This window comes from Artibeus jamaicensis, unplaced genomic scaffold (assembly GCF_021234435.1).
Source record: "Artibeus jamaicensis isolate MK-2021 breed Jamaican fruit bat unplaced genomic scaffold, CSHL_Jam_final contig_76, whole genome shotgun sequence".
Taxonomy (NCBI): Eukaryota; Metazoa; Chordata; class Mammalia; order Chiroptera; family Phyllostomidae; genus Artibeus; species Artibeus jamaicensis.
The window spans coordinates 27,595,276-27,607,423 of record NW_026521954.1 but is presented as its reverse complement, the minus strand read 5'-3'; the positions used below and the strand labels follow the sequence as shown (position 1 = coordinate 27,607,423).

Below are 12,148 nucleotides of genomic sequence, written 5' to 3'. Positions count from 1 at the left end.
TGGGTTCCCTGGTGGACCAGGTCATTCCTTGGACACCAGGACCCGCAGATGTGCGGAGCGAGATGCCCCGGGACAGGGAGGAGTGTGGTGGGCACACGCTCAAGGCTGTGCCTCAGCCGTGGGTTCTGGCCTGGCCACTGCACTTGTCCTGGTAGGAGGGACTCCCTCTTTGCAGGTGACTGTGGCTCTGGGGCAGTCATCTGTGCTCCGTCCCCGTCTACAGGGACAGTGAGTCACCATCTCCACCATGATTGTGGCTTCCTACGTTTCGTGCACTCGGGTGGCCACCAGAGTGCTGAGGCGTCCCCGCCCTGTGCCCACACTGCTGCTGCGGGTGTAGCCTGGGCTCCGCGCTGAGACCGGCAGGGGCTGGGGAGGCCCCCGTGGCAGCTCCCGCACCGTCTCTGTCCCTGCTGCCACAGCTGCTCTGCACCTGGGCCCTGTTTTGGAGAGTCTCCCCCACGCTGCCTGGAGTGACCAAGGTGTCCCTGTGGGATGTGGTGACCCTCATTCTGTGCCTCTCCCCAGACCCCCTTGTTCCCCCAAGCTTCCCACCTTGGGCTCTCTGAGTTTGGCCAACTGGTCGTCCCCTCGGTGGCCAGCTCTGCCACCTTGGTTCCGCCCACCGAGACGCAGCTGACAGGGACCCCCCAGCAGCTCAGGCATGGGGGAGGGTGGCGGCACTGCAGCGGAGCTGCAGCCTTCGGGCCAACGCTCGCCTCTCAGCGTGTCTGGGTCACTGGGCTACGTGGGAAGCTGGGTCAGAGCTTCGCTGCGAGCCTGAGGCTTTTTCAGTCAGAGGCCAGCTGACGGAGGGGGTGACGTGGGCCCGCGCCAGGGCGCCCGGGGCTTCGCGGCTGGGGCTGCCAGAGGCCTTGGCGGCTTCAGGCGGTCTGTGGCAGGTGGCCACATCGCCTTGCCACACCGAGACCTGCCGCAGGGGCTTTCCTGCCAGCATCACCTGCTGCCCAGGGAATGGGGCGAGCAGCAGGCGTGGCCTCCCCCAAACTCACAGTCCCGGCGATCACCACGCCTCTTAGAAGGGGGCACGGTGAGGTCCAGAAGCCAACCTCCCTGTGTTTTTGTTATTTTATTATTTTTAGAGAAGGGAGAGAGAAACACCGATCCTCTGTCTCTCACACGCCCCCTACTGGTGACCTGGCCCGCAACCCAGGCATGTGCCCTGACTGGGAATCGAACCCGCGACCTTTCAGTCCACAGGCCAGCACTCAATCCAGAGCCACAGCAGCCAGGGCAACACTTACCTCACTTTAAGTCAGAAGTGCCAATATTTCTGACACTGTGAGATCCCTGACCTTCCCCGAGGCTCTGACCTTGGGGTGTGTCGCCACCCACTGAGCTTGTGAGTCACCTCTTGCCTGCCCAGTCCACTGAGCTCGAAAACAACTCTGGATCGTATTGAGATGACTGCCATCACAGTAAACCGTGAAGACGTGCCTGCACCCCTTTGAGGTGGCAGAGTGCCCCCGACTGCTTCCGTGACGGGACGGAAAAGAGCACGTGCGGGCTGGCCGAGTGCTGTGTCGTGGCAAAGCACGTGTGTCGTTCGGCGCCGGCCTGTCAGGTTAGAGCAGGAAGGGACCCCTGCCTCTCCCTGTGTTTCCGACACGTCTCTGATGTGGGAACTAACCACCTCTGCGGCTTCCCCGCGGGGGGGGGGCGCGGGGGGGGGAGGGGAGCAGGGAGGGCCCGGCACCCGTACAGCCCTCCCTCCTGTGCTGGCGCCCTGCGGGTCAGGAGGGCGTGTCGCCCCACACAACGTCGAGGACAGTTCTCGCGCTCGAGACCAGCGCACGGCAACCTCAGGAAGCTGGCACGTCCCTTGCTGCTGTTGGTCCCCAGGAGAGGGCCGCAAGGGCCCTTCCCTGCTTGGGGGTGTGCCAGCGACTGCAGCGTGGACTCTGCTTAGGGACCTGCACCCTCGTCACAAGCTCTGCGTCCGTGAACTGGCCGGAGTCTGGGGGGCGCTGGACGAGGGTGTGAATTCTCACTATGATGAGGGTCAGAGCTGCCCAGCAGCCCCCAGGCTGCACCCCGGGAAGCCCCCAGGTGCTTCCTTTCCCAGGACTCTTCGTGCGGTCGGTCACCTCACAAATGCCAAGCACCCCTGAGGGTCGATCACCTCAGAAATGCTACATGTGGGAGTTGCTGTGGTTCTGACCGGCTGGGGCGGCTGGCCCCGGGAGGGCCCTGGGGACACAGCCGCGGGCAACCGGGAGGCCAGCACCCATCTGTGGGCCTCCAGCTCCATGCCCAGGCTCCAGGCACCGTCTCGGTGGCCGCGTCCCAGGCCTGCACGGGCTGTGCAGGGGCTGAGGTCACCACCACGCTGCCTAGGTTCCTGCCAGCGCCACCAGGGAGGTGGGGTGGGGGTGCATCCAGGCCACTCGGGGAGCCAGCCTCCTTCGGGTGCTGGAGGCAGAGGAGTGCAGGTGTGACAGGTGGGGTCCTCACTGAGGGTCTCCTGCCTGTCTGTCCCCACAGCCCTGTCCGGTCTCAGGGTGTCCCTCCCAAGTCTTGCAAATGGCTGCTCCTTAGCCAGTGAGGGTCCCAGCCAGGTCCGGCCTTCCTGAGGCCGCAGCACCATGACCCCGTCCGAATGTGTCCCTCATGCTCCCTTTCAGGAGAGGAGGGGTGCCCGGTCCTCGGTGCAGCCGTTGAAATAGCAATCAGCCCTTGCCTTTCCCCTGCACTCCTCCAGTGCCGGGTTGTTTGAGTAACCGGGGCGCTCTTTCCCATTGGCAAGGTCACTGGGTGCTGGAGCCCTCATGGAGGGTCTGTGTCCTGGGCCCCCTTTAGTGCTGGTGGCCCACAGCCAGGGGAATGACGGGGACACACCGACCTCAGTGTTTGCTTCAGTGCAGGGACTGGTCCCGGAGGTGGGCCGGGGAGCATCCTGGGCCTGGAGCAGCAGGGTGGGCACCGCCCCCCAGGTGTGAGCTGGGAGGGAGGCGGCCCCTCAGGCCCAACACAGCACCCTGGCCCCTTCCAGGTGTGCACAGAGCAAACCCAAGTGGGAGCCACAGTTTGGGGGATCAGGATGTCACCGTATGCCTGGGTGCGACCTGGGCCCCCTCAGGGTTCCAGGGCTGCGGGGGCAGCCGAGGAGGAGGAGGGCCAGCCTGAGTGTCCAGGCCCGCAGCCCCAAGGGGGTGTGAGGACAGCATGGGCCACGGAGGGTGTGGCTGCAGCCTAGGCTGACACAGCAGGGCCTGCCAAGAGCACCCCCCCCCCCCGGGCCGAGAGTGGTCCTGGGTGCCGCTGCCTCGGTCCACATGCCCCTCCCACCCGCCTGGACTGTGACAACACCCGCCGGGGTGCAGCACAGCCCCCTGCAGCCTGCTAGCCGAGGGGACTTACTGGGGTTGCATGGGAAGGGGGACCCTCCTCCCAAGGCCGAGGCAGCCCGTGGAGGCACCTGCCCAGTAGCCCCAGGAGGCCAACGCCCCCTGCAGCCTGCTGTCCTGCCCAGTGTCCTGCCAAGATCTCTGGCCATTTGTTGTGAGGGCCAGCCATGAGGCAGGACCCAGATCCAAGCCCACACCCTTGTGGGGACAGCTACCCATCGGAAGGGGACCCCGGGTGCAGGCTAGGCTGGGGGTGCTGCTCTTCCGAGTTCATCCCTCAAAAGGGTGGGCACGGGCCACTCACCCCTATAGAGTCTGTGACTAAGAGTCACTGGTAGTGCCCAGTGTCCCTCAGAGAGGAAGGGGTACGTGGGTCCCAGTCCCTCCTGACGGTGGTCCCAGAGCAGGGTCCCGGAAGGAGAGGCCTTTGCCCCTGAGGGAGAAGCTCCAGTGAGGTCGGAGGTTAAGATGCAGGTCATGGATGAGACAGTGACCCCAAAGAGGCTGTCTGTGCATCGGAAGTCTGAAGGGCACTGTCATCGTCTCACGCCCTCAGCAGGCACTGGTGTGGGGTCCCCTCCGCCGCCGGGAGCCCGGCCACCACCCGGACTGAGCAGAGACCTCTGCTCTCCGGGCGCATCAGCTGGTGTTAAACTCCGCCTTTCCTGGGGTATAATCCCCACAACAAACTGCTGTTTAAAGCACTGCAGTGTGATTGGTTTTCACGCATTTGTGCCAGGAAACCGTGACTGCCACCTGTGCAGCAAACCTTTCCCTTGTCTGGTGCCCTGCCCCACCCCCGCCACCGGCAGCCACGGCTCCGCCTCTGAACGGATGCGGGGCAGATGGCCTCATGCCACCGTGTGCTCTGACCGACTCCTCTGACCCAGCACCGTCATCCGAGTTGTACTCGATGGCTGTGTCCATCGCTCACCCCTCCTTAGCGCCCACAGGGCCCCACTGGATGACCCGTCACCAGCCCATCACTTGTCTGTGGACCTCTGGGTCACTTCCAGTTCGGGGCAATTGCGAATAAAGCGGCTGTGAGCAGCTGCGGCTGAACCTCCGTCAGCGGGTCCTTCTCTTGTTCGGTGCACCCCCAGGGAGGGGTGACTGGGTGGCGGGACTCGGCTCTCAGGGGCCCGTGAACCTGTCCCCACGGGGCGTGCCGCGCCCCATCCTGCACCCCGTGAGCCACGCGTAGGTATTGCCCTGGCATCTTGCCCCCTCGCTAAGTGCCCTGATTTTATTAGTTCCGTGCCTTTTTTCTTGTATATTCTGTAGAATTTTCTACATAGATGATCATGTCATTCTGCTCATTTCTTTGCAATCTGTGCCAGCCTAGCCTGTTGGATGGTGTGGGAAGATCAGCCCGGGTCTGGGTCTGGGTCTGGGGGCGTCTTGAACAGTTCGGTGCGGCGTGGCCACGCTGACTTTGCGGATGTGTTCTAGCAGGTCGGGGAAGTCCTCCGAGCCTGGTCGGCCAGGAGTTGTCCGTTTGAAGGTCAGGCGTGGGCGTGGGACTTGGACCCGTGTTTTCTCTGCGTCCCTCGAGACAGTCACGTGGGTGTTCTTTCTGTTCATCGAGCGCTAAGCCAGTGGCGCCTCCCTGGGGTAGACCCCACCTGGCCGTGACGCGATGCCCCTTTTTCACACTGTTGGCTCCGGTGAATGGAAACGAAAAGCGGTTCGTCTGTGTCCACCAACGTTGTTCTGGCCACGCTGGCTTCGCGGAGTGAGTTGGAAGGCTTCCCTCTCTCCAACGAGTTTTATTTCCCCCGCACATATTTTGTAGAATTTCTCAGGGAAGCCTCTGGGCTTGGTGCTTTCTTTGGGATAAAGTTTTTTAACTAAATTCAAGTTGTTTAACGGCATAATCAGGTTATCTATTTCTTCCAGACTGAACTTTGGAAGCTTTTGTTTTTCAACGAATGTGTTCATTTCATCTAAAGGGTCCAATGTAGCGGCACTGAGTTACACTATGTGCTATTATTCTTTTCCTGTGCGTAGAACCTGCAGTGACCTCTCTTTCTCTTTCCCCAGGTGCATCTGTAAGGGATCTATCGAGTTCACTGCTCTCAAAGAACCAGCTTTCTGTTTCATTAAATCTCTCCATTATTTTTTCTATTTCCAGGATTTCTAATGTGATCTTGACTGTTTTCTTTCGCTTTCTTTGGGTTTTGCCTGCTCTCAGCTTTTTCTAGTTTCTTTGGGTGGAAGGGACCTGGCTTCTGTAACATGGGCTGCAGTTCGGCGCTCTCGATTTCTCTCCAAGGAGCGCGTGAACTGGTATGTGTCCGATATGCTGTCTTTTCCTTTCCGTTCTGTTCAAAGTGATGTTTAATTTTCCTTTTGGTCTCTCCTGTCATGGGAAATGAAGATGTGGATTCTTTGGTTTGCAAATATTTGAGGATTTTCCAGACACCTTTCTGTTAGTGATTCCTAGTGTTACTCCAACGTGGTCAGAGAACATTCTTTGCATTACTTGAATTATTTCAAATACATTGAGACCTAGGGCCCAGAAAATGCCGGGCTGTTCTAGGATATCAGCTGGGCCAGGTTAGTGGGCTTGTTCAAGTCTTTGGCATTCCTAGTGGCTTTCGTTTACTCGTTGAATCAAATATTGGGTGAGGGGTGTTGGAGTCTCTGAGCGTAGTTTTGGATTTACCCCTTTGTCCCCGTCAGTTTTGCTTCCTGGGTTTTTCTTGCCTGTTGTCAGGTGCGTGCACCGTCAGAGGCACCGCGTCCTCCTCCTGAGTCGAAACGACCCTGTTTCTCCCAGGAACCGCCCTTGCTCTTCGTCCGCGCTGTCCGACAGCGCCCGGCCCTCCGGGACCCTTCGGGTGTGTGTCAGCGTGGCACACACCCGCACCCCTGCACGTCCAACCTGTTTGTGTCTGCGCTTGGAGCTGACCGTTGCTCTCTGACCCAGTCTGGTAACCGGGGCCTTTTCGCCGGAACGTTTTGCATCGCTTACGTTTAGTGCGATGACCGATTTGGTTGGGTTTAAATTTACCGTCCTGATGTTGACCGTTTATCTGTCTCACCTGTTCTTTCCCCCTTTTCTAGCTGTGACCCTCTGGTAGGTTATTTTAGTGGTCGCTTGGGGATTAATACCTTTTTTCTTTGAACCTCATTTCTTTTTTTTCTACTTAAGAAAATATTTTATTTATTTTTTAGAGAAGGGGAAGGGAGGGAGAAAGAGAGGGAGAGAAACACTGATCAGTTGCCTCTCGCATGAGCCCCAACCAAGGACTTGGCCCACAACCCGGGCGGGTGCCCTGGCCAGGAACCAAACCGGTGACCGTTTGCTTTGCGGGACGATGCCCAACCCACTGAGCTCCCTGGTTGGGGCCAAGAGAGGCACTTTAATAGGTACTTTTCCATTTCCCATGTCCCTCATTGCTTTGCGTGGCTCCAGGTTTCCAGCTGGTACTGTGTCCTCCTGCCCAGAGGACAGACTTCAGCATTTAGCGTCAGTGTAGGTTTGCGCCGACTCACCCTCCCAGCTTCTTATGCCTGGAAGAGCCCTCACCTCCCTGTGTTTTCAGACGGCCTCTGTGCTGGTGCAGAATGCAGACTGGCGGCTTCTTTTCCTGGCGTTGTAAACAGGTTGCTCGCTGCCTTGGGGTCGATAAGACGTCAGCTTCTGTCCCTCAACCTCCTTCTCTTTGTTCCCACATACGAAACGCACCTGTTCTCCTCGGGAAGCTTTAAGCTATTCTGTTTATAACTGTTTTTCAGCATTAAAAAAATTGTATTTATTTTTAGACAGAGGGAAAGGGAGGGAGAGAGAGGGAGAGAAACATCAATGTGTGATTGTGTCTTGAAGCGCCCCTAACTAGGGACCTGGCCCACAACCCAGGCATGTGCCCCAATCAGGGATTGAACCAGTGACCCCTTGGTTCACAGGCCTGCACTCAATCCAGTGAGCCACACCAGCCAGGGCTGGTTTTGTTTTGTTTTTTTAGCATTTTGACAGTGATGTAGTTGCCTCAGTGTAGTTTTTTCATGCTTTTTGTGTTTAAGTTTTCTTGAGCTTTTGGGAACTGTGGGGTTATATTTTTCAATACATCTGGAAAAAGTCTGGCTGTTTTTTTCTTAAAAGAGTTTTTATTTCTCACCTCTGCCTCCTTTCCTGGGGCCTCTGGTGCCCCTGGCACACCGCCTGACCGTCTCACACTGGCCTCATCTGACTCCCAGCATTCCCCGTTTCATCTGGAGAGTGTCTGTGGCCATGTGTTCAAGGTCATCAGTCTTTCCTTTTGCAATGTCCTTATTCCCATCCCATGTATTATTTATCCCATACATTACAGTTTTCACCTCTGGAAGTCCAGTCAGAGGCTGAAAATTGTCCCTACATCTGCTTCCTGTGACCAGTCTTTCGCCACCTCCCCCCGGGGAGAGAGTCCCAGTGGGTGCGTGTGATGCTCTCATCTGCCAATTCTTCCACCTCCGTTGTTCCTGGCTCGTTTGAGTGACTTCCCCCCTCAGTGTTGGCTGCAACTTCGGGCCTCTTTTCATGTCTCTCAGTTCTGGGACAGGTGCCCAACGTTTTGTGCCCCACCGTGTCTGGGTGCTGGCTCATTTTGAATCCCCATGCATTTCTTGCACTTGTTCTGCGGCTCAGTTACCTGTGAACAAATCCTTTTGGGCCTCGCCGCCAAGCCTGGGTGGGAAGTGCCAGAACCACATGCAATCGGCAGGATGCTCCTTAGATTGGTCACAAGGTTCTCAGGGACCATGTGTGCCCCGTGTGGCTCTCTCCCACTGGGTGGTGACTTCCCAGGCCCTTCTCGGATTCTCCCCACTCTTGCACCCACCTGTTCGCTGCTGAAGCCTTGAGGCAGACGCGCCTTTGCAGGTGTCTGCTGTCCCCTTTTCGTGCCACTCTCTCTTCTCCAGGACTCTCCCCGTGAACTCCAGCCACATGTCCCTCCAGCTGGCCCTCTCCATCCCCTGTCTGCAGGGGACACAGGGGACGGGGCCATCCTAGGCTCCCCCTCATTTGCCTGCTATTTCTCAAGGATCACTGTCTTTTCTTTGTGTGTGACATCTGTGTGTGACATCAGTGTGTCCACTGTCTGTGTGTGCCTCATCGGGACCCACACCTGCTCCTAAGACTCCATCTCTGGGAGGGCTGGGGCCACGGCCTCCTCACTGCACCCCACATCTCCAGCCAGCGACAGAGCCGGGGCTCAGGGCCAGGCTCAGCTTGTCACGGTTCAACGATGACTATACGACTAGCGAATTAATACTCTGGGGACTCACCTGGGCAGGGCAGGTGGGAGACAGGTGAGGACTCCTGCAGTCCTGTGGGATCAGATTGAAGGTGTGGAGACAGAGACCCAGCCATTAGGGAACTGCCCTGAGCCTCAGTTTAAAAGGGGGAGGATTTGATGAGATTCCTTATTCCGGGACAGTTGTCAGGAAGGGGCCGTGGGAGCCCGCTGGTCGGAGGGCTTTCCGCAGGAAGCGGCCTGTGCCGCGCTGGGAAGGCTTGGCGCTGAGGTGGGGAGTGAGGCGGAGAGGGTGCGGGCGGACCGGGCCGGCTGGGCGGGGCAGCAGCATGGGAGGGGAGCCGCCACGCCCAGTGCCTCCGCCAGGGGGCAGCGCGTCCCTGCGCAGGGAGTGGGCCTGAGCCGTGGGCACCCTCAGAGCCAGGGCGGGGCGCAGAACTCAGGATGCTCCGCTTTCACTCTCACACCCGGCAGGAGCCACGCCTCCCCACCTGCCTGTACTGCCAACCCACCTGAGCCCAATCACCTGCTGTGCCCTCCTTGTCTCCCACCCTCTGCCCACTTCCTGTTCTAATCTACTTCAGAGCCACCTTCCCACACACCTGCCCTTGGCAGCCTACACACCTGTGGAGCTCTTCATGGTTGGGTGGTGTCTCCTCTCAAACCTGTCCTGGAAGTCCAAAGTCCAGGGCAGCCTGGGACCTCTCCACCCACATGCCATTTTGTCCCCCAGTGCCAGCCTCAGGTCCTCAGGCGGGCCCTGATGGTGGCTCGTAGTGGCCTCTCACCTGCCTGCAGAGCCTGACTCCAAATTCAGGACAGCTATTCAGATCTGCCTTCTTGCCCCCACTGTCCCACACATGCTCATACAGGCCCAGAGAAAGGGTCTGCAGGGCTGCCTTCTCACTGGCTGGGGAAGGGTGGGCAGGCGGGGCCTCGATGGGCCCCAGATCCTGACGGCTGGTACCCCTCACCAACTGTCCTCTGCTCTGGGGACACAGCCTGCAAGGCCTCCCTAGATCCAGTCTTCCCTGAAAGGCTTCCTGGAAGAGCGGCCTCCTGAGAGGGGAGAGTGTTCCCCGAGGAAACACTGTGGGCAAAGACCCAGGGGAGCCGGGCCCTGGGGGAGGGGAGCTGTAATGTGGGCAGAGTTGGGTTAGAGATGGGCAGGACCCAGGCATCCGGGGCCTCAAAAGTCACGGGGTTAGTATTGTGGGCGCTGGTGAACCACAGAAGGGTCAGAGTTGTGTTTAAAAGTGATTTTCAATTCAAGTGAAGTGACAGTGGAGGGAAGCTGGGGGAGCCTGGACCCGGAGGAGTTCAGGTCCGAAAGGACGAGAGGACAGCGTGAGTGTCCGAGAGACTGACGAGTGAAAGTGGGGGAGGCACGGGAGCCAGCGCGTGCAGGGAAAGAGCAGGTGGGGCAGAGTGGAGAAAGGACCTCAGGAGAGCTGGACTCCACAGCAGCCCGGTCAGTCCTGGACATGCCCCCTACTGGCTGGGAACTCTCGGGTGAATTACCTGCCTTCTTCGTGCCTGCATTTGTTCATCTGCACCAGGTGACAGACACCTGCCTCACTGTGAGGATTAAAGGAAGCGCTGTGTGTGTTGTTCTCTACTGCTATCATTATTCAGGTCCTGTGTTGTTATCAGTAGCAGGTGAGAGGCTAGAAGCCTGCTGGTGGGCGGTGGGAACACACCTGCCCTCGGTCAAGGGCACCAGGTAAGCCTGGGCTCCACTTCCGGCCGCTGTGGTCCGAAGCTGGGTTTTGGATCACGCCTCTAACTCCAACCGCAACACAAAACACAGATCCGCGGCCCAGAAGCGCCCAAGGCCATCCAGTTTTCCACTCCTGGGCAGCTGGATGCAGCTGGCCAGAGGTCAGCTCTGGGGGTGCTGGGGAAGAGGGTGCCCTGGTTTGGGGGCCTCTGAGGCGGCTGCAAAGAGATAGGGTGGGCTCCGAGGCACCTGGCGTTGCGCGGAGCTTGGTGGGGGCGGGGCCGAGGCCGGGGCTAGGACCAGGGGCAGGGACCTGGAGGAGGCGGGCCCGGGTGGAGGCGGGCCGGATGAGGGCGGGGCTGCGCCCCGGGGTGCTGCCCCGCCCGCGGGCCTCCGCACCTCAAGGGTTAAGCCCTCGGGCCCCGCGGGCGGGGCGAGCGCGCGCTCGGATTGGCGGAAAGTTCGGGCGCAGGGCGGGGCGAGAGGGGAGTGGGCGGGCTTCGGAGCGCCGATTGGCGGAAAGTTGTGCCGGGGCGGGGCGCGCGGCGGGCTCGGCGCTCGCTCTGGGAGAGTTGACAAAGCCCCGCAGGGAAGGACGCCTCGCGGCGCGCCGCCCCGGGTCCCTCGCCCCGCCGCCCCGGGACCCCGGCGCCGGCCTCCGGCCCCTAGACGCGACCTCGCTGCTCACCCTGCCCCGGACTCCCGCCCCGGCCGGAGCCGCCTGCGCCCAGGTAGCGCCGGGCCATCCCGAGGCCGGGCCCGGGGGCGCGGGGCGGCGGGGTGCGGCGCCCGGGGCGGCGATGACCGCCCAGCGCGCCCCGCGGGCCCGGCCCTGAGCCCCACCGCCCGCAAGCTCGGCCGAGGTGAGCCCCTCCGCGCTTGCTTGCGGTTCCCGGGGACAACTGGGAAACTGAGTGGGAGGGTCGGGGTCCGGGGTCCAGGGCGCAGGCCGGGAGGGTCACGGTCCCTGATCCGCGGGGCCGCCACTGGGCACTGGCACGCGCCGTCGCTGCTCCCGCCCGCTCCAGGGTCCTGCGCGCCCCGCCCCCCAGGCACCCCACGTGGGCCCCCCCCCCCAGCGCAAATTTGTCCGCTAATGGCGCAGGCGATTATCTGCGGGGCCGCCGGTGTTGTGTGTCCCGCGGGCAGGCCCGAGTTACAAGCGCCAGGAATCCAGACGGTGCTTAGAGAGGGGGCGGCGGGGAGGCGGTAATTAGTGTAAACCCTTTGTCTGCTTTGATACCCACGGTCTCCCCGCCGCCGCTTCCTCCGCCAGGAGCACCAGCCCGCACCCCACCCCCGCGGTCCGGGGCCCTAAGCCGGAGGGTGGCGCCTCGCACCCCGCGCGCCAGTGACCGCCCCCCACCCCCAAACTCCCAGGTCCGGACTGGCCGAGATGACGCCGAGCCCCTCATTGCTGCTGCTGCTGCTGCTGCCGCCGCTGTTGCTGGGGGCCCTCCCGCCTGCTGCCGCCGCCCGAGGTGAGTCCTGGCGCCCGGCCCAGCGCCCCGGCCTCGGCCAGCACCGCCCCTTTCCCTCCGGCCCTCAACTCTGCCCCAGTGCCCGCCTGGCGCGTGCCTGTGCCCCGCCCCTGCCGGCTTGTGCTAGTGGCCCCTCACCTGCAGGCCCCAGCTCACCCTCGAGGCACTCTTACCTTTGGGGTTCCCCCATTTTATCCATAGGGTACCCCTAACTTACCCCCCTTGCTCACACAAGGGCCCCCATTACCCATGGACCCGCCTCACCCATTGGGAGTCTCAGCTCACCCAGAGGGCCCCCTCTGACCCCCTGGGCACCCCTAGCTCACCTGCAGGGACTTC

General features: G+C 60.9%; 1 protein-coding gene across 4 annotated transcripts in view; it reads left to right on the top strand.

Moving 5' to 3' along the window:
- Nucleotides 1-12,148, top strand: part of LOC119035502 (fibroblast growth factor receptor-like 1) — a 37,939-nt gene that overhangs the window by 14,369 nt on the left and 11,422 nt on the right. For 2 of the 4 annotated variants that reach the window (XM_053672315.1, XM_053672316.1), the window contains one exon: nt 11,709-11,809. In XM_053672315.1, coding sequence (XP_053528290.1) covers nt 11,709-11,809 — 101 coding nt within the window. Of the gene's footprint in view, nt 1-10,886; nt 11,192-11,418; nt 11,509-11,708; nt 11,810-12,148 lie in introns of those variants that run through there. The other 2 variants (XM_037126941.2, XM_037126943.2) reach the window with 2 other exon arrangements.